The following is a 27,926-nucleotide window of genomic DNA, read 5'->3' on the forward strand; positions in this document are numbered from 1 at the left end:
CAGTCTTCTCCTCTTCTCTGTTGTTAGTGCCCGGTCAGTATCCATACGAAGAAAATGTCACACAATCAGGCTCTTATATCCGGCTCAAACGTTCGGACTGACCAACACTTCTCATACTTGGCATATATCTAGGGCTAACATGGGACGCCAAGACACGGACTGACCGCTGCGTCCCACGCCAATTCGCTCATATCCGCGCCCCCACCCCCTCCTTGCCCGACCAGTCTTCTCCTCTTCTTTGTTGTTAGTCCCCGTCCGCATAGCCGTCATCGGTGTTTCGCCATCGCCGCTGGCTCCACCTCATCCCCAACCCAGGGCTTCGCCACCGGAGGTCGCAATCCACACCGCAGCCGACCATTGTTCCCCACCACCGGACGCCGCCCCGGTACAACAACTCCTACATATATACATCTCGCGCTATATATGTTTGATGAAATGTCGGAGCCCGATTTTTTTTACTATTCTGGTTATTATTTGTAGGTCACCAAAGGATTCATCGTGGAATGATGGCTATGAAAACTCTCACCTTGACGGATTCATATTCAGTGAATTCATCGCTCCTCAGATTCGGACGATGAGGATGCCGAAATCATGATGATGATGAGCAACCAAGAGGAGTTAGAGAAGGAAGGAGGGCACGTTCTGAACTTCAAGGGTTCCTTAAAGGGCCGAAGAGTTATTCCTCGTGATAGGATTGCCGGTGCAGGGCTTCTGTACTTGGACTGCTTCACGGCGGACCCAATTTCCCCTGGAAGTTTCTTTCGAAGTTGCTACCAAATGGGCAGAAATTTGTTCTTGCGTATAGTGGCTGTTGTAGAGGAGACTGATGACAACTTCAAGGCGAGGAAGGATTGTTGTGGACAAGTTTATTTCTCTCATCCGCAGAAATGCACTGCTGCTCTCAGGATGCTTGCTTATGGGAAGGCCGCAGGTCAATTGATATAGAAATCAGGATGGCAGAGAGCACGGTCCTAACGACCACGATGCAATTTGCACGCACTGTGGTCAAGGTGTTCGGAGCAGAGTACCTGAGAGAGCCAACTGTGGAGGACACAGAAAAATTGTTGGCAATTGGAGAAGCAAGAGGATTTCCAGATATGTTAGGTTCAGTTGATTGCATGCACTGCAGTAAAACAACTGCCCAAAAGGTTTGCGTGGGCAGTACCAAGGTCACGTCAAAGAAGCCACCATCATACTTGAATTAGTGGCGTCGAAGGACTTCTGAATTTGGCATGTTTTCTTTGGCACACCTAGTTCATGCAATGACATCAATGTGCTCCAACAGTCTCCTTTATTCAAGAGGCTTTGTGATGGGAAGTGATACGTCTCCAATGTATCTATAATTTTTTATTGTTTCATGCTGTTTTATTATCAATCTTGGATGTTTTATAATTACTTTATAGTCATTTTATATCATTTTTGATACTAACCTATTGACATAGTGCCCGGTGCCAGTTCCTGTTTTTCCATGTTTTTTATATCACAGAAAACCAATATCAAACGAAGTCCAAATGGCTCGAAACTTTATGATGATTTTTTATGGGCCAAAAGGAAGCAGATGGGCCCTGGTTGCACCTGGAGGTGCCCTAAGTGTTGGGGAGCGTAGTAATTTAAAAAAAATCCTACGCACACGCAAGATCATGGTGATGCATAGCAACGAGAGGGGAGAGTGTGTCCACGTACCCTCGTAGACCGAAAGCGGAAGCGTTAGCACAATGCGGTTGATGTAGTCGTACGTCTTCACGATCCGACCGATCCAAGTACCGAACACACGGCATCTCCGAGTTCAGCACACATTCAGCTCGATGACGTCCCACGAACTCCGATCCAGCAGAGCTTCGAGGGAGAGTTCCGTCAGCACGACGGCTTTATGATGGTGATGATGATGCTACCGACGCAGGGCTTCGCCTAAGCACTGCTACGATATGACCGGGGTGGATTGTGGTGGAGGGGGCCCCGCACACGGCTAAAAGATCAATGATCAATTAGTGTGTCTATGGGGTGGCCCCTGGCCACGTATATAAAGGACTGAGGAGGGGGAGAGGGTGGGCCCCTATGGCGCGCCCTGGAGGAGTCCTACTCCCAGGAGTAGGAGTCAAGGAAAGGGAAGAGGGAAGAGAAGGAAGGAGGGGGCGCAGCCCCCCCCCCTAGTCCAATTCGGACTAGGCATTGGGGGGCGTGCAACCTCTCCTCTCTCTTTCCTCTAAAGTCCAATAAGGCCCGTATACTCCCCCGCGAATTCCCGTAACTCTCTGGTACTCCGAAAAATACCCGAATCACTCGGAACCTTTCCGATGTCCGAATATAGTCGTCCAATATATCGATCTTTATGTCTCGACCATTTAGAGACTCCCCGTCATGTCCCCGATCTCATCCGGGACTCCGAACTACCTTCGGTACATCAAAACACATAAATTCATAATATAACCGTCATCGAACTTTAAGCGTGCGGACCCTACGGGTCCGAGAACAATGTAGACATGATCGAGACACGTTTCCGGTCAATAACCAATAGCGGAACCTGGATGCTCATATTGGCTCCCACATATTCTACGAAGATCTTTATCGGTCAAACCGCATAACAACATACGTTGTTCCCTTTGTCATCGGTATGTTACTTGCCCAAGATTCGATCATCGGTATCTCAATACCTAGTTCAATCTCGTTACCGGCAAGTCTCTTTACTCGTTCTGTAATACATCATCCCGCAACTAACTCATTAGTTGCAATGCTTGCAAGGCTTATAGTGATGTGCATTACCGAGTGGGCCCAGAGATACCTCTCCGACAATCGGAGTGACAAATCCTAATCTCGAAATACGCCAACCCAATAAGTACCTTCGGAGACACCTGTAGAGCACCTTTATAATCACCCAGTTACGTTGTGACGTTTGGTGGCACACAAAGTGTTCCTCCGGTAAACGGGAGTTGCATAATCTCATAGTCATAGGAACATGTATAAGTCATGAAGAAAGCAATAGCAACAAACTAAACGATCAAGTGCTAAGCTAACGGAATGGGTCAAGTCAATCACATCATTCTCCTAATGATGTGATCCCGTTAATCAAATGACAACTCATGTCTATGGTTAGGAAACATAACCATCTTTGATCAACGAGCTAGTCAAGTAGAGGCATACTAGTGACACTCTGTTTGTCTATGTATTCACACATGTATTATGTTTCCGGTTAATACAATTCTAGCATGAATAATAAATATTTAGCATGATATAAGGAAATAAATAATAACTTTATTATTGCCTCTAGGGCATATTTCCTTCAGTCTCCCACTTGCACTAGAGTCAATAATCTAGTTCACATCACCATGTGGTTAACACCCATAGTTCACATTGGCATGTGACCAACACCCAAAGGGTTTACTAGAGTCAATAATCTAGTTCACATCGCTATGTGATTAACACCCAAAGAGTACTAAGGTGTGATCATGTTTTGCTTGTGAGAGAAGTTTAGTCAATGGGTCTGCCACATTCAGATCCGTAAGTATTTTGCAAATTTCTATGTCAACAATGCTCTGCACGGAGCTACTCTAGCTAATTGCTCCCACTTTCAATATGTATCCAGATTGAGATTTAGAGTCATCTGGATCAGTGTCAAAATTTGCGTCGACGTAACCCTTTACGACGAACCTTTTTTTTGTCACCTCCATAATCGAGAAACATATCCTTATTCCACTAAGGATAATTTTGACCGCTGTCCAGTGATCTACTCATAGATCACTATTGTACTCCCTTGCCAAAATCAGTGTAGGGTATACAATAGATCTGGTACACAGCATGACATATTTTATAGAACCTATAGCCAAGGCATAGGGAATGACTTTCATTCTCTTTCTATCTTCTGCCGTGGTCAGGCTTTGAGTCTTACTCAGTTTCACACCTTGTAACACAGTCAGGAACTCTTTCTTTGACTGTTCCATTTTGAACTACTTCAAAATCTTGTCAAGGTATGGACTCATTGAAAAACTTATCAAGCGTCTTGATCTATCTCTATAGATCTTGATGCTCAATATGTAAGCAGCTTCACCGAGGTCTTTCTTTGAAAAACTCCTTTCAAACACTCCTTTATGCTTTGCAGAATAATTCTACATTATCTCCAATCAACAATATGGCATTCACATATACTTATCAGAAATGTTGAAGTGCTCCCACTCACTTTTTTGTAAATACAGGCTTCACCGCAAGTCTGTATAAAACTATATGCTTTGATAAACTTATCAAAGCGTATATTCCAACTCCGAGATGATTGCACCAGTCCATAAATGGATCGCTGGAGCTTGCATATTTTGTTAGCACCTTTAGGATTGACAAAACTTTCTTGTTGCATCATATACAACTCTTCTTTAATAAATCCATTAAGGAATGTAGTTTTGTTTATCCATTTGCCAGATTTCATAAAATGTGGCAATTGCTAACATGATTCAGACAAACTTAAGCGTAGATACGAGTGAGAAACTCTCATCGTAGTCAACACCTTGAACTTGTCAAAAACCTTCTGCGACAATTCTAGCTTTGTAGATAGTAACACTACTATCAGCGTTCGTCTTCCTCTTGAAGATCCATTTAATCTCAATGGCTCGCCGATCTTTGGGCAAGTCAATCAAAGTCCATACTTTGTTCTTATACATGGATCTCATCTCAGATTTCATGGCCTCAAGCCATTTCGCGGAATCTGGGCTCATCATCGCTTCCTCATAGTTCGTAGGGTCGTCATGGTCAAGTAACATGACCTCCAGAACAGGATTACCGTACCACTCTGGTGCGGATCTCACTCTGTTTTACCTACGAGGTTCGGTAGTAACTTGATCTGAAGTTACATGATCATCATCATTAGCTTCCTCACTAATTGGTGTAGTAATCACAGGAACAGATTTCTGTGATGAACTACTTTTCAATAAGGGAGCAGGTTCAGTTACCTCATTAAGTTCTACTTTCCTCCCACTCACTTCTTTTGAGAGAAACTCCTTCTCTAGAAAGGATCCATTCTCAGCAATGAATATCTTGCCTTCGGATCTGTGATAGAAGGTGTACCCAACATTTTCTTTTGGGTATCCTATGAAGACGCACTTCTCCGATTTGGGTTTGAGTTTATCAGGTTGAATTTTTTTCACATAAGCATTGCAACCTCAAACTTTAAGAAACGACATCTTAGGGTTTCTTGCCAAACCATAGTTCATACGGTGTCGTCTCAACGGATTTAGATGGTGCCCTATTTAACGTGAATGTAGCTGTCTCTAATGCATAACCCCAAAATGTTAGTGGTAAATCGGTAAGAGACATCATAGATCGCACCATATCTAATAAAGTACGATTACGATGTTCGGACACACCATTACACTATGGTGTTCCAGGTGAGTAGTGAAACTATTTCACATAGTTTTAACTGAATGCCAAACTCGTAACTCAAATATTTTACTTCTGCGATCATATCGTAGAAACTTTTATTTTTGTTACGATGATTCTCCACTTCACTCTAAAATTCTTTGAACTTTTCAAATGTTTTCAGACTTGTGTTTCATCAAGTAGATATACTCATATCTGCTCAAATCATCTGTGAAGATCAGAAAATAATGATACCTGCCGCGAGCCTCAATATTCATCGGACCACATACATCGGTATGTATGATTTCCAACAAATCTGTTGCTCGCTCCATTGTTCCGAAGAACGGAGTCTTAGTCATCTTGCCCATGAGACATGGTTCACAAGCATCAACTAATTCATAATCAAGTGATTCCAAAAGCCCATCAGCATGGATTTTCTTCATGCGCTTACACCAATATGACCTAAACGGCAGTGCCACAAATAAGTTGCACTATCATTATTAACTTTGCATCTTTCGGCTTCAATATTATGAAAATGTGTATCACCACGATCGAGATCCAACAAACCATTTTCATTGGGTGTATGACCATAGAAGATTTTATTCATGTAAACAGAACAACAATTATTCTCTAACTTACATGAATAACCGTATTGCAATAAACATGATCCAATCATATTCATGCTCAACGCAAACACTAAATAACATTTATTTTTGGTTTAACACTAATCCCGAAAGTATAGGGAGTGTGCGATGATGATCATATCAATCTTGGAACCATTTCCAATACACATCGTCACTTCACCCTTAACTAGTCTTTATTCATTCAGCAACCCCCGTTTCGAGTTACTATTCTTAGCAACTGAATTAGTATCAAATACTGAGGGGTTGCTATAAACACTAGTAAAGTACACATCAATAACATGTATATCAAATATACATATGTTCACTTTGCCATCCTTATTATCCGCCAATTACTTGGGGTAGTTCCGTTTCCAGTGACCAGTCTGTTTGCAGTAGAAGCACTCAGTTTCAGGCTTAGGTCCAGACTTGAGTTTTTTCACTTGAGCAGCAACTTGCTTGCCGTTCTTCTTGAAGTACCCCTTTCTTCCCTTTGTCCCTTTACTTGAAACTAGTGGTTTTGTTTACCATCAATACTTGATGCTTTTCTTGATTTTTATCTTCGTCGATTTCAGCATCACGAAGAGCTTGGGAATCATTTTCGTTATCCCTTGCATATTATAGTTCATCACGAAGTTCTACTAACTTGGTGATGGTGACTAGAGAATTTTGTCAATCACTATTTTATCTGGAAGATTAACTCCCACTTGATTCAAGTGATTGTAGTACCCAGACAATCTGAGCACATGCTCACTGCTTGAGCTATTCTCCTCCATCTTTTAGCTATAGAACTTGTTGGAGACTTCATATCTCTCAACTCGGGTATTTGCTTGAAATATTAACTTCAACTCCTGGAACATCTCATATGGTCCATGACGTTCAAAATGTCTTTGAAGTCCCAATTCTAAGCCGTTTAAGCATGGTGCACTAAACTATCAAGTAGTCATCATATTAAGCTAGCCAAACGTTCGTAACATCTGCATCTGCTCCTGCAATAGGTTTGTCACCTAGCGGTGCATCAAGGACATAATTCTTCTGTGCAGCAATGAGGATAAACCTCAGATCACAGATCCAATCCGCATCATTGCTACTAACATCTTTCAACTTAGTTTTCTCTAGGAACATATCAAAAAAAATCGGGGAGCTAAACGCGAGCTATTGATCTGCAACATAGATATGCTAATACTACCAGGACTAAGTTCATGATAAATTTAAGTTCAATTAATCATATTACTTAAGAACTCCCACTTAGATAGACATCCCTCTAATCCTCTAAGTGATCACCTGATCCATATCAACTAAACCATGTCCGATCATCACGTGAGATGGAGTAGTTTCAATGGTGAACATCACTATGTTGATCATATCTACTATATGATTCACGCTCGACCTTTTGGTCTCAGTGTTCCGAGGCCATATCTGTTATATGCTAAGCTCATCAAGTTTAGCCCGAGTATTCCGCGTGTACAACTATTTTTCACTAGTTGTATTTGAACGTAGAGCCTATCACACCCGATCATCACGTGGTGTCTCAACATGAAGAACTTTCGCAATGGTGCATACTCAGGGAGAACACTTGTACCTTGATAATTAGTGAGAGATCATCTTATAAAGCTACCATTGAACTAAGCAAAATAAGATGTATAAAAGATAAACATCACATGCAATCAAAATATGTGACATGATATGGCCATCATCATCTTGTGCCTTTGATCTCTATCTCCAAAGCATCATCATGATTTCCATCGTCACCGGCATGACACCATGATCTCCATCATCTTGATCTATATCAATGTGTCGTCACATGGTCGTCTCGCCAACTATTGCTCTTGCAACTATTGCTATGCATAGCGATAAAGTAAAGCAATTATTTGGCGCTTGCATCTTATGCAATAAAGAGACAACCATAAGGCTTCTGCCAGTTGCCGATAACTTCAACAAAACATGATCATCTTATACAACAACTTATATCTCATCACGTCTTGACCATATCACATCACAACATGCCCTGCAAAAATAAGTTAGACGTCCTCTCCTTTGTTGTTGCAAGTTTTACGTGGCTGCTACGGGCTGAGCAAGAACCGTTCTTACCTACGCATCAAAACCACAACGATAGTTTGTCAAGTTAGTGTTGTTTTAACCTTCTCAAGGACCGGGCGTAGCCACACTCGGTTCAACTAAAATTGGAGAAACTGACACCCGCTAGTCACCTGTGTGCATAGCTCGGCGGTAAAATCAGTCTCGCGTAAGCGTACGCGTAATGTCGGTCCAGGCCACTTCATCCAACAATACCGCCGAAACAAAGTGTGATATGCTGATAAGCAGTATGACTTATATCGCCCACAACTCACTTGTATTCTACTCGTGCATATTACATCAACGCATAAAACCTGGCTTGGATGCCACTGTTGGGGAACGTAGTAATTTAAAAAATCCTACGCACACGCAAGATCATGGTGATGCATAGCAATGAGAGGGGAGAGTGTGTCCACGTACCCTCGTAGACTGAAAGTGGAAGCGTTAGCACAACGCGGTTGATGTAGTCATACGTCTTCACGATCCGACCGATCTAAGTACCGAATGCACGAAACCTCTGAGTTGAGTACACGTTCAACTCGATGACGTCCCACGAACTCCGATCCAGCAGAGCTTCGAGGGAGAGTTTTGTCAGCATGATGGCTTGATGACGGTGATGATGATAGTACCGACGCAGGGCTTCGCCTAAGCACTGCTACGATATGACCGAGGTGGATTGTGGTGGAGGGGGCACAACACATGGCTAAAAGATCAATGATCAATTGTTGTGTCTATGGGGTGCCCCCTGGCCACGTATATAAAGGAGTGGAGGGGGGGAGAGGGCCGGCCCCTATGGCGCGCCCTGGAGGAGTCCTACTCCCACCGGGAGTAGGATTACTCCCCTTCCAAGTAGTAGGAGTAGGAGTCAAGGAAAGGGAAGAGGGACAGAAGGAAGGAGGGGGCGCAGCCCCTCCCCCTAGTCCAATTCAGACTAAGCATTGGGGGGTGCGCGGCCTCTCCTCTCTCTTTCCTCTAAAGCCCAATAAGGCCCATATACTCCCCGGCGAATTCCCGTAACTCTCCGATACTCCGAAAAATACCCGAATCACTTGGAACCTTTCTGATGTCCGAATATAGTCGTCCAATATATCGATCTTTACGTCTCGACCATTTCGAGACTCCTCGTCATGTCCCCGATCTCATCCGGGACTCCGAACTACCTTCGGTAAAGCAAAACACATAAACTCATAATATAACCGTCATCGAACTTTAAGCGTGCGGACCCTACGGGTTCGAGAACAATGTAGACATGACCGAGACATGTTTCCGGTCAATAACCAATAGCGGAACCTGGATGCTCATATTAGATCCCACATATTCTACGAAGATCTTTATCGGTCAAACCGCATAACAACATACATTGTTCCCTTTGTCATCGGTATGTTACTTGCCCGAGATTTGATCGTCGGTATCTCAATACCTAGTTCAATCTCATTACCGGCAAGTCTCTTTACTCGTTCCGAAATACATCATCCCGCAACTAACTCATTAGTTGCAATGCTTGCAAGGCTTTTAGTGATGTGCATTACCGAGTGGGCACAGAGATACCTCTCCGACAATCGGAGTGACAAATCCTAATCTTGAAATACGCCAACCCAACAAGTACCTTCAGAGACACCTGTAGAGCACCTTTATAATCACCCAGTTACGTTGTGACATTTGGTGGCACACAAAGTGTTCCTCCGGTAAATGGGAGTTGCATAATCTCATAGTCATAGGAACATGTATAAGCCATGAAGAAAGCAATAGCAACAAACTAAACGATCAAGTGCTAAGCTAACGGAATGGGTCAAGTCAATCACATCATTCTCCTAATGATGTGATCCCGTTAATCAAATGACAACTCATGTCTATGGTTAGGAAACATAACCATCTTTGATCAATGAGCTAGTCAAGTAGAGGCATACTAGTGACACTCTGTTTGTCTATGTATTCACACATGTATTATGTTTCTGGTTAATACAATTCTAGCATGAATAATAAACATTTATCATGACATAAGGAAATAAATAATAACTTTGTTATTGCCCCTAGGGCATATTTCCTTCAGTGAGGGGGGCACAACCCACCAGGGCGCTCCAGGAGGCCCTGGCGCGCCCCGATGGGTTGTGCCCACCTCGGGTGCCCCCCGGACCGCCTCTTTGCTCTATAAATGCCCAAATATTCCCAAAACCCTAGAGGAGTCAATGAAATATTCATACAGCCGCCGCAGAGTCCAGAATCACCAGATCCAATCTAAACACCATCATGGAGGGGTTCACCACTTGCATTGGTGCCTCCGTGATGATGCGTGAGTAGTTATTTGCAGACCTTCGGGTCCGTAGTTTTTTTTCGACTGGGAACTGTGGGGTAAAACCCCCACAACAGAACAAAATTTTATTAAGAATGAAAAACAATTACAACAGTATGATTACAAGAAGTAACCAGAATACAAGAAAGGAAGAAAAGTTTACAAAAACAAACTTAAGGGGGGAGGAAAGAGATCAATTTCAGCAAGTCATCCTTGTAAGCAGATTTGATTCTGTGCTGCATTAGACTAATATCATGCCTAAAATCACTTCTTCATTTATTGAAACTTGCCCTCTCACTTCTGAACACTTTGGCATTTCTGATGATCCAGATATTCCAGCAGGCAATGAACACCATTCGGTGAAGAAAGGCTTATCAAAACTTCTCCTTGCCTGAGTAACCAAATCAAGCATGGAGGTGCCCGCAGACCAATCAATCTGCAGATAATTCCAGATCCTAATACTGAAATTATTATGGAGGGTCCGTAGTTAGTAGCTAGATGGCTTCATCTCTCTCTTGATTCTCAATACAATGGTCTCTTGGAGATCCATATGATGTAACTCTTTTGTGGTGTGTTTGTTGGTATCGATGAATTTCGAGTTTATGATCAGATCTATGTTTTTATATCCATGAAAGTATTTGAGTTTCTTTGATCTCTTTTATGCATGATGTCTTATAGCCTCGTATTTCTTCTTCGATATTTGGGTTTTGTCTGGCCAACTCGATCTATTTATCTTACAATGGGAAGAGGTGCCTGATAGTGGGTTCGATCTTATAGTGCTTGATCCCAGTGATAGAAAGGGAACCGACATGTATGTATCGTTGCCACTAAGGATAAAAATACAATATCTATATCTACCGCCATATAGATAAACGGATCTTGTCTACATCATGTCATCGTTCTTATTGCATTACTCCATTTTTCCATGAACTTAATACAGTAGATGCATGCTGGATAGCGGTCGATGTGTGGAGTAATAGTAGTAGATGCAGGCAGGAGTCGGTCTACTAATCTTGGACTGATGCCTATGTAATGATCATTGCCTGGATATCTTCATAATTATTAGAAGTTCTATCAATTGCCCAACAGTAATTTGTTTACACGCCGTTTGCTATTTTTCTCGAGAGAAGCCACTAGTGAAATCTACGGCCCCCGGGTCTTATTTCTCATATATTTGCCTTTGCAATCTACTTTTTCCTTGCTTTTATTTTCAGATCTATTAAAACAAAAATACAAAAATACTTTGCTGCACTTTATTTTATTTGTGATCTATTATTTCAATCTATTACAACTTTCTCCCGCCACACATCAATTTCTGGTGCCGTTACCCGAAAGGGATTGACAGCCCCTTTAACATGTCGGATTGCGAGGTGTTGTTATTTGTGTGCATGGGTTGTTTACATTTTGTTGCTTGGTTCTCCTACGGGTTCAATACCTTGGTTTCATAACTGAGGGAAATACTCTACCGTCGCTGTGCTACATCATCCCTTCCTCTCCTGGGAAACACCGATGTAGTGCCAGCTGCCATCAAGGAGAATTTCTGGCGCCGTTGCCGGGGAGGATCAAGTCAAGATAGTCTCCCGTCAACGTGCCTTCTGGCACTGTTGCCGGGGAGGATCTTCATCATAACCAGGTTCCTAATCACAAATCTCATCTCCTCACAATTTACATTAGTTGCCATTTGCCTCTCGTTTGCCTCTCCACCACTTCACAAAAATTTGCCATTTTATTCGCCTCTCCTTTTCCGTTCGCTGTTTTCTTGTCGGATCTATTTTTGTGTGCTTTCTTGTTTGTGTAGTCATGATGCCTCAAAGAAAATATTATGATGTTCCACCCAAATATTTTTCTTGAAATTGAGAAAAGTACCAAGGAATATATTGTTGGGGAACGTAGTAATTTTAAAAAATTTCCTACGCACACGCAAGATCATGGTGATGCATAGCAACAAGAGGGGAGAGTGTGATCTACGTACCCTTGTAGACCGATAGCGGAAGCGGTGTGACAACGCGGTTGATGTAGTCGTACGTCTTCACGATCCGACCGATCCAAGCATCGTTACTCCGGCACCTCCGAGTTCTTGGCACACGTTCAGCTCGATGACGATCCCCGGGCTCCGATCCAGCAAAGCGTCGGGGAGGAGTTCCGTCAGCACGACGGCGTGGTGACGTTCTTGATGTTCTACCGTCGCAGGGCTTCGCCTAAGCACCGCTACAATATGACCAAGGTGGAATATGGTGGAGGGGGGCACCGCACACGGCTAAGGAACGATCACGAAGATCAACTTGAGTGTCTAGAGGTGCCCCCCTGCCCCCGTATATAAAGGAGAAAGGGGGAGGGGGCGGTCGGCCTAGGAGGGGGCGCGCCAAGGGGAGTCCTACTCCCACCGGGAGTAGGACTCCTTCCTTCCTTGTTGGAGTAGGAGAAGGGGAAAGAGGGGGAGAGGAAGAAGGAAAAGGGGGCTGCGCCCCTTGTCCAATTCGGACCAGGGGGGGGGGGGCGCAGGCCTCCTTCCTTTTGGCCTCTCTCCTCTATTCCCGTATGGCCCAATAAGGCCCATATACTTCCTGGCGAATTCCCGTAACTCTCCGGTACTCCGAAAAATACCCGAATCACTCGGAACCTTTCCGATGTCCGAATATAGTCGTCCAATATATCGATCTTTACGTCTCGACCATTTTGAGACTCCTCGTCATGTCCCCGATCTCATCTGGGACTCCGAACTCCTTCGGTACATCAAAACTCATAAACTCATAATATAACTGTCATCGAAACCTTAAGCGTGCGGACCCTACGGTTCGAGAACAATGTAGACATGACCGAGACACGTCTCCGGTCAATAACCAATAGCGGGACCTGGATGCCCATATTGTCTCCTACATATTCTACAAAGATCTTTATCAGTCAGACCGCATAACAACATACGTTGTTCCCTTTGTCATCGGTATGTTACTTGCCCGAGATTCGATCGTCGGTATCTTAATACCTAGTTCAATCTTGTTACCGGCAAGTCTCTTTACTCGTTCCGTAATACATCATCTCACAACTAACTCATTAGTTGCAATGCTTGCAAGGCTTATGTGATGTGCATTACCGAGAGGGCCCAGAGATACCTCTCCGACAATCGGAGTGACAAATCCTAATCTCGAAATACGCCAACCCAACATGTACCTTTGGAGACACCTGTAGAGCTCCTTTATAATCACCCAGTTACGTTGTGACGTTTGGTAGCACACAAAGTGTTCCTCCAGCAAACGGGAGTTGCATAATCTCATAGTCATAGGAACATGTATAAGTCATGAAGAAAGCAATAGCAACATACTAAACGATCGGGTGCTAAGCTAATGGAATGAGTCATGTCAATCACATCATTCTCCTAATGATGTGATCCCGTTAATCAAATAACAACTCTTTTGTTTATGGTTAGGAAAGATAACCATCTTCGATTAACGAGCTAGTCAAGTAGAGGCATACTAGTGACACTCTTTTTGTCTATGTATTCACACATGTATTATGTTTCCGGTTAATACAATTCTAGCATGAATAATAAACATTTATCATGATATAAGGAAATAAATAATAACTTTATTATTGCCTCTAGGGCATATTTCCTTCAGTCTCCCACTTGCACTAGAGTCAATAATCTAGATCACATCGCCATGTGATTTAACATCAATAGTTCACATCTTTATGTGATTGGTTCACATCTCCATGTGACTAACACCCAAAGGGTTTACTAGATTCAATAATCTAGTTCACATCGCTATGTGATTAAGACCCAAAAAGTAATCATGTTTTGCTTGTGAGAGAAGTTTAGTCAACGGGTCTGCCACATTCAGATCCGTATGTATTTTGCAAATTTCTATGTCAACAATGCTCTGCTCAGAGCTACTCTAGCTAATTGTTCCCACTTTCAATATGTATCCAGACTGAGACTTAGAGTCATCTGGATTAGTGTCAAAACTTGCATCGACTTAACCCTTTACGACGAACCTTTTTGTCACCTCCATAATCAAGAAACATATCCTTATTCCACTAAGGATAATTTTGACCGCTATCCAGTGATCTACTCCTAGATCACTATTGTACTACCTTGCCAAAATCAATGTAGGGTATATAATAGATCTGGTACATAGCATGGCATACTTTATAGAACCTATGGCTGAGGCATAGGGAATGACTTTCATTCTCTTTCTATCTTCTGTCGTGGTCGGGTTTTGAGTCTTATTCAATTTCACACCTTGTAACACAGACAAGAACTCTTTCTTTGACTATTCTATTTTGAACTACTTCAAAATCTTGTCAAGGTATGTACTCATTGAAAAAAAACTTATCAAGCGTCTTGATCTATCTCTATAGATCTTGATGTTCAATATGTCAGCAGCTTCACCGAGGTCTTTCTTTGGAAAATTCCTTTCAAACACTCCTTTATGCTTTGCAGAATAATTCTACATTATTTCCGATCAACAATATGTCATTCACATATACTTATCAGAAATGTTGTAGTGCTCCCACTCACTTTCTTGTAAATACAGGCTTCATCGCAAGTCTGTATAAAACTATATGCTTTGATCAACTTATCAAAGCGTATATTCCAACTCCGAGATGCTTGCACCAGTCCATAGATGGATCGCTGGAGCTTGCATATTTTGTTAGCACCTTTAGGATTGACAAAACCTTCTGGTTGTATCATATACAACTCCTCTTTAATAAATCTATTATGGAATGCAATTTTGTTTATCCATTTGCCAAATTTCATAAAATGCGGCAATTGCTAACATGATTTGGACAGACTTAAGCATAGATACGAGTGAGAAACTCTCATCGTAGTCAACACCTTGAACTTGTCGAAAACTTTTGCGACAATTCTAGCTTTGTAGATAGTAACACTACTATTAGTGTCCGTCTTCCTCTTGAAGATCCATTTTTTATCAATGGCTTGCCGATCATCGGGCAAGTCAACCAAAGTCCATACTTTGTTCTCATACATGGATCCCATCTCAGATTTCATGGCCTCAAGCCATTTTGCGGAATCTGGGCTCACCATCGCTTCTTCATGGTTCATAGGTTCGTCATGGTCAAGTAGCATGACCTCCAGAACAGGATTACTGTACCACTCTGGTGCGGATCTCACTCTGGTTTACCTACGAGATTCGGTAGTAACTTGATCTGAAGTTACATGATCATCATCATTAGCTCCCTCACTAATTGGTGTAGTAGTCACAGGAACAGATTTTTGTGATGAACTACTTTCCAATAAGGGAGAAGGTACAATTACCTTATCAAGTTCTACTTTCCTCCCACTCACTTCTTTCGAGAGAACCTCCTTCTCTAGAAATGATCCATTCTTAGCAATGAATGTCTTGCCTTTGGATCTTTGATAGAAGGTGTACCCAACAGTAACTTTTTGGGTATCCTATGAAGACACACTTTTTCGATTTGGGTTTGAGCTTATCAGGATGAAACTTTTTCACATAAGCATTGCAACCCCAAACTTTAAGAAATGACAACTTTGGTTTCTTGCCAAACCACAGTTCATACGGTGTCGTCTCAACAGATTTAGATGGTGCCCTTTTAACATGAATGCAGCTGTCTCTAATGCATAACCCCAAAATGATAGTGGTAGATCAGTAAGAGACATCATAGATTGCACTATATCCAATAAAGTACGGTTATGACGTTCGGACACACCATTATGCTGTGGTGTTCCATGTGGCATGAGTTTGTGAAACTATTCCACATTGTTTTAATTGAAGACCAAACTCGTAACTCAAATATTTGTCTCCGCGATTAGATCGTAGAAACTTTATTTTCTTGTCACGATGTTTTTCCACTTCACTCTGAAATTCTTTGAACTTTTCAAATGTTTCAGACTTATGTTTCATCAAGTAGATATACCCATATTTGCTCAAATCATCTGTGAAGTTCAGAAAATAACGATACTTGCCGTGAGCCTTAACACTCATCGGACCGCATACATCAGTATGTATTATTTCTAATAAGTCAGTTGCTCACTCCGGAGAACGGAGTCTTAGTCATCTTGCCCATGAGGCATGGTTCGCAAGCATCAAGTGATTCCAAAATCCCATCAGCATGGAGTTTCTTCATGCGCTTTACACCAATATGACCTAAACGGCAGTGCTACAAATAAGTTGCACTATCATTATTAACTTTGCATCTTTTGGTTTCAAATTTATGATTATGTGTATCACTACGATCGAGATCCAATGAACTATTTTCATTGGGTGTGTAATCATATAAGGTTTTATTCATGTAAACAGAACAACAATTCATTCTCTTACTTAAATGAATAACCGTATTACAATAAACATGATCAAATCATATTCATGCTCAACGCAAACACCAAATAACACTTATTCAGGTTCAACACTAATCCCGAAAGTATAGGGAGTGTGCGATGATGATCATATCAATCTTGGAACCACTTCCAACACACATCGTCACTTCACCATTAACTAGTCTCTGTTTATTCTGCAACTCCCGTTTCGAGTTACTAATCTTAGCAACTGAACTAGTATCAAATACTGAGGGGTTGCTATAAACACTAGTAAAGTACACATCAATAACATGTATATCAAATATACTTATGTTCACTTTGCCATCCTTCTTATCCGCCAATCACTTGGGGTAGTTCCGCTTCCAGTGACCAGTCCCTCTGCAGTAGAAGCACTTAGTCTCAGGCTTAGGACCAGACTTGGGCTTCTTCACTTGAGCAGCAACTTGCTTGCTGTTCTTCTTGAAGTTCCCCTTCTTCCCTCTGCCCTTTTCTTGAAACTACTGGTCTTGTCTACCATCAACACTTGATGTTTTTCTCGATTTCTACCTTCTTCAATTTCCGCATTACGAAGAGCTTGGGAATCGTTTCCGTTATCCCTTGCATATCATAGTTCATCACGAAGTTCTACTAACTTGGTGATGGTGACTAGAGAATTCTGTCAATCACTATCTTATCTAGAAGATTAACTCCCACTTGATTCAAGCAATTGTAGTACTCAGACAATCTGGGCACATGCTCACTAGTTGAGCGATTCTCCTCCATGTTTTAGCTATAGAACTTGTTGGAGACTTCATATCTCTCAACTCGGGTATTTGCTTGAAATATTAACTTCAACTCCTGGAACATCTCATATGCTCCATGACGTTCAAAACGTCTTTGAAGTCCTGATTCTAAGACATTAAGCATGGTGCACTAAACTATCAAGTAGTCATCATATTGAGCTAGCCAAACGTTCATAACGTCTGCATCTGCTCCTGCAATAGGTCCGTCACCTAGCGGTGCATCAAGGACATAATTTTTCTGTGCAGCAATGAGGATAAACCTCAGATCACGGATCCAATCCGTATCATTGCTACTAACATCTTTCAACACAATTTTCTCTAGGAACATATCAAAATAAACACAGGGAAGCAACAACGCGAGCTATTAATCTACAACATAATTTGCAAAATACTACTAGGACTAAGTTCATGATAAATTTAAGTTCAATTAATCATATTACTTAAGAACTCCCACTTAGATAGACATCCCTCTAATCCTCTAAGTGATCACGTGATCCAAATCAACTAAACCATGTCCGATCATCACATGAGATGGAGTAGTTTCAATGGTGAACATCACTATGTTGATCATATCTACTATATGATTCACGCTCGACCTTTCGATCTCCGTGTTCCGAGGCCATATCTGTATATGCTTGGCTCGTCAAGTATAACCTGAGTATTCCGCGTGTGCAATTGTTTTACACCCGTTGTATTTGAACGTAGAGCCTATCACACCCGATCATCACGTGGTGTCTCAGCACGAAGAACTTTCGCAACGGTGCATACTCAGGGAGAACACTTCTTGATAATTAGTGAGAGATCATGTTAAAATGCTACCGTTAATCAAAGCAAGATAAGATGTATAAAAGATAAACATCACATGCAATCAATATAAGTGATATGATATGGCCATCATCATGTTGTGCTTGTGATCTCCATCTTCAAAGCACCGTCATGATCACCATCGTCACCGGCGCGACACCTTGATCTCCATCGTAGCATCGTTGTCGTCTCGCCAATCTTATACTTCCACGACTATTGCTACCGCTTAGTGATAAAGTAAAGCATTACAGCGCGATTGCATTGCATACAATAAAGCGACAACCATATGGCTCCTGCCAGTTGCCGATAACTCGGTTACAAAACATGATCATCTCATACAATAAAATTTTGTATCATGTTTTGACCATATCACATCACAACATGCCCTGCAAAAACAAGTTAGACGTCCTCTACTTTGTTGTTGCAAGTTTTACGTGGCTGCTACGGGCTTAAGCAAGAACCAATCTTACCTACGCATCAAAACCACAACGATAGTTTGTCAAGTTGGTGCTATTTTAACCTTCGCAAGGACCGGGCGTAGCCACACTCGGTTCAACTAAAGTTGGAGAAACTGTCACCCGCTAGCCACCTTTGTGCAAAGCACGTCGGGAGAACCGGTCTCGCGTAAGCGTACGCGTAATGTCGGTCCGGGACGCTTCGTCCAACAATACCGCCGAACCAAAGTATGACATGCTGGTAAGCAGTATGACTTATATCGCCCACAACTCACTTGTGTTCTACTCGTGCATATAACATCAACACATAAAACCTAGGCTCGGATGCCATTGTTGGGGAACGTAGTAATTTCAAAAAAATTCCTACGCACACGCAAGATCATGGTGATGCATAGCAACGAGAGGGGGGAGTGTGATCTACGTACCCTTGTAGACCGACAGCGGAAGCGTTGTGACAACGCGGTTGATGTAGTCGTATGTCTTCACGATCCGACCGATCCAAGCACCGTTACTCCGGCACCTCCGAGTTCTTGGCAAACGTTCAGCTCGATGACGATCCCCGGGCTCTGATCCAGCAAAGCGTCGGGGAGGAGTTCCATCAGCACAACGGCGTGGTAACGATCTTGATATTCTACCATCGCAGGGCTTCGCCTAAGCACCGCTACAATATGACCGAGGTGGAATATGGTGGAGGGGGGCACCGCACACGGCTAAGGAACGATCACGGAGATCAACTTGTGTGTCTAGAGGTGCCCCCCTGCCCCCGTATATAAAGGAGCAAGGGGGGGCGGCCGGCCTAGGAGGGGGCGCGCCAAGGGGAGTCCTACTCCCACCGGGAGTAGGACTCCTTCCTTCCTTGTTGGAGTAGGAGAAGGGGAAAGAGGGGGAGAGGAAGAAGGAAAAGGGGGCTGCGCCCCTTGTCCAATTCGGACCAGAGGGGGGGGGGCGCAGGCCTCCTTCCTTTTGGCCTCTCTCCTCTATTTCCGTATGGCCCAATAAGGCCCATATACTCCCCGGCGAATTCCCGTAACTCTCCGGTACTCCAAAAAATACCCGAATCACTCGGAACCTTTCCGATGTCTGAATATAGTCGTCCAATATATCGATCTTTACGTCTCGACCATTTCGAGACTCCTCGTCATGTACCCGATCTCATCCGGGACTCCGAACTCCTTCGGTACATCAAAACTCATAAACTCATAATATAACTGTCATCGAAACCTTAAGCGTGCGGACCCTACGGTTCGAGAACAATGTAGACATGACCGAGACACATCTCCGATCAATAACCAATAGCGGGACCTGGATGCCCATATTGGCTCCTACATATTCTACGAAGATCTTTATCGGTCAGACCGCATAACAACATACGTTGTTCCCTTTGTCATCGGTATGTTACTTGCCCGAGATTCGATCGTCGGTATCTTAATACCTAGTTCAATCTTGTTACCGGCAAGTCTCTTTACTCGTTCCGTAATACATCATCTCACAACTAACTCATTAGTTGCAATGCTTGCAAGGCTTATGTGATGTGCATTACTGAGAGGGCCTAGAGATACCTATCCGACAATCGGAGTGACAAATCCTAATCTCGAAATACGCCAACCCAACATGTACCTTTGGAGACACCTGTAGAGCTCCTTTATAATCACCCAGTTACGTTGTGACGTTTGGTAGCACACAAAGTGTTCCTCCGGCAAATGGGGGTTGCATAATCTCATAGTCATAGGAACATGTATAAGTCATGAAGAAAGCAATAGCAACATACTAAACGATCAGGTGCTAAGCTAATGGAATGGGTCATGTCAATCACATCATTCTCCTAATGATGTGATCCCATTAATCAAATAACAACTCTTTTGTTTATGGTTAGGAAACATAACCATCTTCGATTAACGAGCTAGTCAAGTAGAGGCATACTAGTGACACTCTGTTTGTCTATGTATTCACACATGTATTATGTTTCCAGTTAATACAATTCTAGCATGAATAATAAACATTTATCATGATATAAGGAAATAAATAATAACTTTATTATTGCCTCTAGGGCATATTTCCTTCATATATGACTACACAATTTGAGCATCATAAGTATTTTACTGAAGAACTTAAGGAGCACTCTGTTGTGCTAGATGCTATCACAAAACAACTTGATGATATTAGTAGAGAAGTTTGCAATCTCCAATCTAAGTATGCTTTTGCTGAAAGTTTGTTGGAAAAAATATCCGATGCACAAGCTACCTTAGTAAATCAAATGGCTGCCAAACCAATCTCGTTAGAACACAAAAGTGATGAAGATCTTAAAATGATTGGTGTTTCTTCTATTGATTCCTTATTTAGTAAAGTTAAGAATGATGAAAAAGGGACTGGAGAAGAGTCAACTTTATGTAGAAGGCATCCCAATATTTCGGAGGGTGAAAATCTTGTTGAGAAAATTGATGAAAGTGGGTTTGGAGAGGTCAAAACTTTAGCTAGTGATGCACCCACTATTTTGGATTACAAAGACTTTCATTATGATAGTTGCTATTTGATTGATTATATTTCTTTGTTGCAATCCATGATAAATTCACCCCATGCTTATGAACAAAATAAAGCTTTTACTAAAGATATTGTTGATGCTATGATGAAAGCTGTTGAAGAAAAATTGGAATTAGAAGTTTCAATTCCTAGAAAATTGTATGATGAGTGGGAACCTACTATCAAAGTCAAGATTAAAAATTGTGAATGTTTTTCTTTGTGTGACTTGGGTGCTAGTGTTTTCACAATTCCAAAATCTTTATGTGATGTGCTTGGTCTTACCAATCTTGAAGAATGTTTCTCGAATTTGCACTTGGCGGATTCAACTATTAAAAAGCCTATGGGAAGGATTAATGATGTTCTTATTCTTGCAAATAGAAATTATGTGCCCATAGATTTTATTGTTCTTGATATTGATTGCAATCTGTCTTGTCCAATTATTCTTGGTAGACCGTTTTTACGCACTATCAGTGCCGTGATTGATATGAAAGAAGGCAATATTAAGTTCCAATTTCCTTTGAGGAAGGGTATGGAACACTTTCCTACAAATAGAATTAAGCCACCCTATGAATCAATCATGAGGGCATCTTATGGATCTCGAACCAAAGATGAAAAAACTTAGATCCTTGCTATATGCCTAGCTAAGGGCGTAAAACTATAGCACTTGTTGGAAAGCAACCCAATGAATAAATTTATTTTTGTTTTATGTTCTTGAGTGTTAGAACAATTATGCTACTGTTATTATTGTGTATTTTATGTTTTAATTAGTGTTTGTGCCAAGTAAAGCCTTTAGGATCTTCTTGGGTGATAGTTGTTTGATCTTGCTGAAAAAATAGAAAGTGTGTGCTCACGAAATGAATTTTTGATTTTTTACCAGAGAGCGATAAAATACTCATTCCACTTGGAGTAGATCAATATACAAATTTCTCAGGTCGTCCTAATTTTTCAGAGTTTTTGGGGTTTCAGAAGTATTCGAAATAGTCAGATTTCTACAAACTATTTTGTTTTGACATATTCGGTTTTCTTTGTGTTGTGTGCTTATTTTGATGGCTCTATGGTTTTTTTGATGAGTTTTTGCCATAGAAAAGTTGGAATACAGTAGATATAATACAAAAACAAAATATGAATTGGTTTGATACATCACTTATAGTAGTTGTTTATTATTATTATACTAACGGATCTCACGAAGGCTTTGTTGAGTTTTGTGTGATTGAAGTTTTCAAGTTTTGGGTTATCTTACGATGGATGAAGGAAGGATGTAAGAGCCTGAGCTTGGGGATGCCCCGGCACCCCAAGCTATTATCCAAGAATGAGCAACCAACTAAGCTTGGGGATACCCTCGAGTGGCATCCCCTCTTTCTTCCAACAACTATCGGTATTTTACTCGAGACTATATTTTTATTCGTCACATGATATGTGTTTTGCTTGGAGCGTCTTGTATGATATGTGTATTTGCTTGTTTTATTTTGTGTTTTAAGTTATCAATCCTTGCTGGACACACCTATTTGAGAGAGCCAAAATTATGTCATGACTTGTTAGAATTGCTCTCTATGCTTCACTTAAATCTTTTATGAGCTAGGACTTGCTCTAGTGCTTCACTTATATATTTTTGAGCACGGTGTGCTTTGTTATTTTTGAAGAAATTCTCTCTTACTTCACTTAGATTTATTTGAGCTTATGACAAGCAACGCATGAAAATTAGTCCCAAAGTGATAGATATCCAAGAAGGATAAAGTAAAGAAAATTTCATGAAGATCATTGGACAAAATAAACTTGATTCTTAGTAATAGTTTTGAGATATGATGATGTGATATGTGAGTTATGTTGATGAGTAATTGTGTTCTAGTAAGAATATGGGTGTTAAGGTTTGTGATTCCCTATGCATGCACGAAAGTTAATAATCATGCAATGAAAATTATATCCTACCTGTGGTGCATTATTCGGTGTCAATTATGCTTAATGCTTGCTTATGAGATTATTCGTTTCTTGGTTGGTCACTTCTAGCCTTCATTTTGCACTAAGTATGACCTCTACTTGTGCATCCAAAATCCTTTAAACCAGTTTTGCCAAATGAGTCCACTATATCTACCTATATGCGGTATTCTTTTGCCGTTCTAAGCAAATTTGCATGTGCCATCTCTAATTTTCAAAATAAACTTATCTTTTGTGTGTTTGTTTTGCTCATGGAGCGGTGAGGGGTGGCTAATATTTTCCATGCTAGATGTGTTATTCTCAAGATGAGTGTTTATTCACTTGTCATTGCACGAGAGTAAGGCAAAGGTATTAGGGATGCCCAGTCCCGAAATGCAAAAACAAAATGCATTTACTTTATGTTGTCAAATAATAAATTCCTTGGAAGGTGTTGGTATGGAGGGCACCCGTGGATACGGTTAGCCATGGAAAGTGAAAGTTATGGTGGAAAAAAGAATAAACTTTATTTTCTGTTTGGGAACCGCCTATGATATATCTATGCATGGAAAGTATTCGGAACTCTAAGTCATTTTCGTTGGTGGGATGGATACACCTCCCAAAATGTTTTATCTCAAATTTTTCGCTTTGAGCTCTAGCACCTCTACAAATCCCTACTCCCCTCTACGAACGGACTTTCTTTTACTTTATGCAATTTTTATTTTGAAATTTGAGTCTCCATCTTCTCTTATAAAAAGCACCAATTAGGAGGCAATATGATCGTGCTCAAGTATTGGGTGTAGTTAATATTCGAGTGTGTTTTACGAATGGATCAATGTTTGAGCATGATGGGCTAGGGATAACTTATTTTAGCATTGATATTTTAAAAGACATGGTTGCTTGTTGATATGCTTGAGTATCTAAATTATTATGTCAAAACTAGACTATTTCTTTGAATCATATAAATGTCCAAATGTCCATGCTATAAAGAAAAGAATATGATATGACTTGATGAACAACACTCCACATCAAAAATTCTGTTTTTATCACTTACCTACTCGAGGATGAGTAGGAGTTAATCTTGGGGATGCTGATACGTCTCCAACGTATCTATAATTTTTAATTGTTCCATGCTGTTTTATTATCAATCTTGGATGTTTTATAGTCATTTTATATCATTTTTTGGTACTAACCTATTGACATAGCGCTCAGTGCCAGTTCCTGTTTTTTACATCGCAGGAAATCAATGTCAAACGGAGACCAAATGGCACGAAACATTACGATGATTTTTTATGGGCCAAAAGGAAGCAGATGGGCCCTGGTTGCACCCGGGGGTGCCCCGAGGGGGGCACAACCCACCAGGGCGCGCCAGGAGGCCCTAGCGTGCCCCGGTGGTTTGTGCCCACCTCGGGTGCCCCCCGGACCGCCTCTTTGCTCTATAAATACCCAAATATTCCCAAAACCCTAGGGGAGTCAACGGATTATTCATCCAGCCGCCGTAGAGTCCAGAATCAGTAGATCCAATCTAAACACCATCACAGAGGGGTTCACAACTTCCATTGGTGCCACTGTGATGATGCGTGAGTAGTTCTTTGTAGACCTTCGGGTCCGCAGTTAGTAGCTAGATGGCTTCATCTCTCTCTCTTGATTCTCGGTACAATGGTCTCTTGAGATCCATATGATGTAACTCTTTTGCGGTGTGTTTGTTGGGATCGATGAACTTCGAGTTTATGATCAGATCTATGTTTTTATATCCATGAAAGTATTTGAGTTTCCTTGATCTCTTTTATGCATGATCTCTTATAGCCTCGTATTTCTTCTCCGATATTTGGGTTTTGTCTGGCCAACTCGATCTATTTATCTTGCAATGGGAAGAGGTGCCCGGTAGTGGGTTCGATCTTACGGTGCTTGGTCCCAGTGACAGAAAGGGAACCGACACGTATGTATCGTTGCCACTAAGGATCAAAAGACGAGATCTATATCTACCTCCATATAGATAAACGGATCTTGTCTACATCATGTCATCGTTCTTATTGCATTACTCCATTTTCCATGAACTTAATACACTAGATGCATGCTGGATAGCAGTCGACGTGTGGAGTAATAGTAGTAGATGCAGGCAGGAGTCGGTCTACTAATCTTTGACGTGATGCCTATGTAATGATCATTGCCTGGATATCGTCATAATTATTTGAAGTTCTATCAATTGCCCAACATTAATTTGTTTACCCACCGTTTGCTATATTTGTCGAGAGAAGCCACTAGTGAAACCTATGGCCCCTGGGTCTTATTTCTCATATATTTGCCTTTGCGATCTACTTTTTCCTTGCTTTTATTTTCAGATCTATTAAACCAAAAATACAAAAATAGTTTATTGCACTTTATTTTATTTGTGATCTATTATTTCAATCTATTACAACTTTCTCCCGTCACGCACCAATTTCTGGCGCCGTTACCCGAAAGGGATTGACAACCCCTTCAACACGTCGGGTTGCGAGGTGTTGTTATTTGTGTGCAGGGGCTGTTTACATTGTGTTGCTTGGTTCTTCTACTGGTTCGATACCTTGGTTTCATAACTAAGGGAAATACTCTACAGTCGTTGTGCTACATCATCCCTCCCTCTCTGGGGAAATACCGACGTAGTTCCAGCTGCCATCAAGAAGCTCCACCGTGCAACTACACCATCAATGAACACAACTAAACCATGTGGTACTACCTTGCTGATGATATCTATCCTCAGTGGAAGCATTGAAGATCATATCTGCCCCCAAGGCAACAAACCAAGCTGCTTGACAACAATGCATGAAGCGGCTAGGAAGGATGTGGAGAGGGCATTTGGAGTGCTCCAAGCTCATTGCGGGGCATTTTTCGTGGAGCATCAATGAAGCGAAGACACTTTCTCAGCTCATGACACATTATGTAATCTTGCACGGCATGATTGTTGATGATGAGGGTGAAAGGGCAGCATGCACACATGATTTTGAGAAGCTCGGAACTCATGTCCGCCTCCCGAAACAAGAGGCTGAGAGCATTTCCAACCTTCTGGAGATGCATCGACAACTACGAGATCAACAAGTGCATATGCAACTTCTGAATGATCTTATGGAGCATATGTGAGTCCACGCTAAAAATTAGGAAACTTTGCTTTTTTTAATTTATCAATTATATACTATGAACAATATTTATGTTTGAACTATGTCTGGATTACATATTCTTAAGTATGAGCAATTTGTACTTTTTTGCATTGAACTATATTTGGCCAAGATCATCGACGTTCATGTGTTTGCATGTACTTGACGTTCCTAAAGTAGGGATTGTGGTTGCAAAATGCATTATTTGAGGGTCGTCTGGTCACTATCCGTGGGCGCGTCCACGGATATATAGGGACCTGAATTAGGCAATTCTGGTTGTAGATGCTCTAAGCATGATCATCTCTACCAGATTCTTATCCTATTTTTTGATATTCAAAAAATCTCCTAATAATACTTAATCCCCTAAAAGTATTGTTTTGCTAATTCATCCAACCATTTTCACATTTTACCACAACATATTGGTTCAATACTTAAGAATTCAAGCACACACAATTCAAAAACAAAGTAAATTTAATATTCTCAAACGTAACATCAAATTCAGACACAACAGATAGTCCAAATGAACTAAGAATCCAAATAAACATGAGAAAAACATAAAGACCAAGTTCTATGGAGGCACCAATGGTGCCCAATTAGGTCTTCTTGAAGTCGGTTGTGAGCTTGACAATTCTCGATCTTTAGCTGTGCTTCGAGGAAGGCTTAAATCATATTTGGGTTATGTTTCGGCTCCATTGGGTGACCATTGAAGAGATACCGAAAGTCTCGCGGGTCCTCTTTCTCATCCTCGAGATCATGTTGTACAAGATAACACATCTTGTCATGATCTTCCATAGGTCTTTGGGAAGTAGATTTCTTGTTGTCTTTAGGACAATAGAATATCTTCACAAATGTGGCCCACGGAGAATAGATGTCGTCGGCAAGGTAGTATCACTGTTGTAATCATTTTCATAGATGACATAGTTGGAAGCTAGATTGTCATCGATGCCTTGCAAAAATAGGAGATTGAGAGAAGACATTGGGATCATTATGAGAGGGCAGACATCCCAAAGTATGTGGGCCAAATCCAGAGATTATGTGATGCAACTGCATATAGAATGATGGTTGGATCATGACAATGCCCTCTGTACTGACCTTGCCCAGCCACAAGGCAATTGTTCATTGTGCTATGCATACAATCAATTTATCCAAGCATCCCAGGATAACTTCTCTCTTCATTTTCCACCATGAGCCTCTTGTTATCTTCATCATTGGGAGCCCTCAAGTACTCCGGTCCATAGATTTCGATCACATCATCATAGGGTCATTGATACGTCTCCAACGTATCTATAATTTTTGATTGCTCCATGCTATATTATCTACTGTTTTGGACTATATTGGGCTTTATTTTCCACTTTTATATTATTTTTGGGACTAACCTATTAACCGGAGGCCCAGCCCAGAATTGCTGTTTTTTTTGCCTATTTTGGTGTTTCGGAGAAATAGATCAAATGGAGTCCAAACGGAATAAAACCTTCGGGAACGTGATTTTCTCACCGAACGTGATCCAGAAGACTTGGACCCTACGCCAAGGAACAAAAGAGGCGGTCAAGAGGGTGGGGGCGCGCCCCCCCTAGGGCGCCCCCTGCCTCGTGGGCCCCTCGGTGCTCCACCGACATACTCCTTCCTCCTATATATACACACGTACCCCCAAACGATCAGAATAGGAGCCAAAAACCTAATTCCACCGCCGCAACTTTCTGTATCCACAAGA

At 41.6% G+C, this 27,926-nt stretch overlaps 1 protein-coding gene across 1 annotated transcript in view; it reads left to right on the forward strand.

The window, feature by feature from the left end:
* The first annotated feature begins 887 nt into the window (after positions 1 to 887).
* LOC119283630 overlaps positions 888 to 27,926 on the forward strand; it is a 33,990-nt gene continuing 6,951 nt past the window's right edge. Inside the window, exon 1 of the mRNA XM_037563097.1 lies at positions 888 to 1,148. Coding sequence (XP_037418994.1) covers positions 888 to 1,148 — 261 coding nt within the window. The remainder of the gene's footprint in view (positions 1,149 to 27,926) is intronic.

Source organism: Triticum dicoccoides, chromosome 4A, assembly GCF_002162155.2.
Source record: "Triticum dicoccoides isolate Atlit2015 ecotype Zavitan chromosome 4A, WEW_v2.0, whole genome shotgun sequence".
NCBI classification, from domain to species: Eukaryota; Viridiplantae; Streptophyta; class Magnoliopsida; order Poales; family Poaceae; genus Triticum; species Triticum dicoccoides.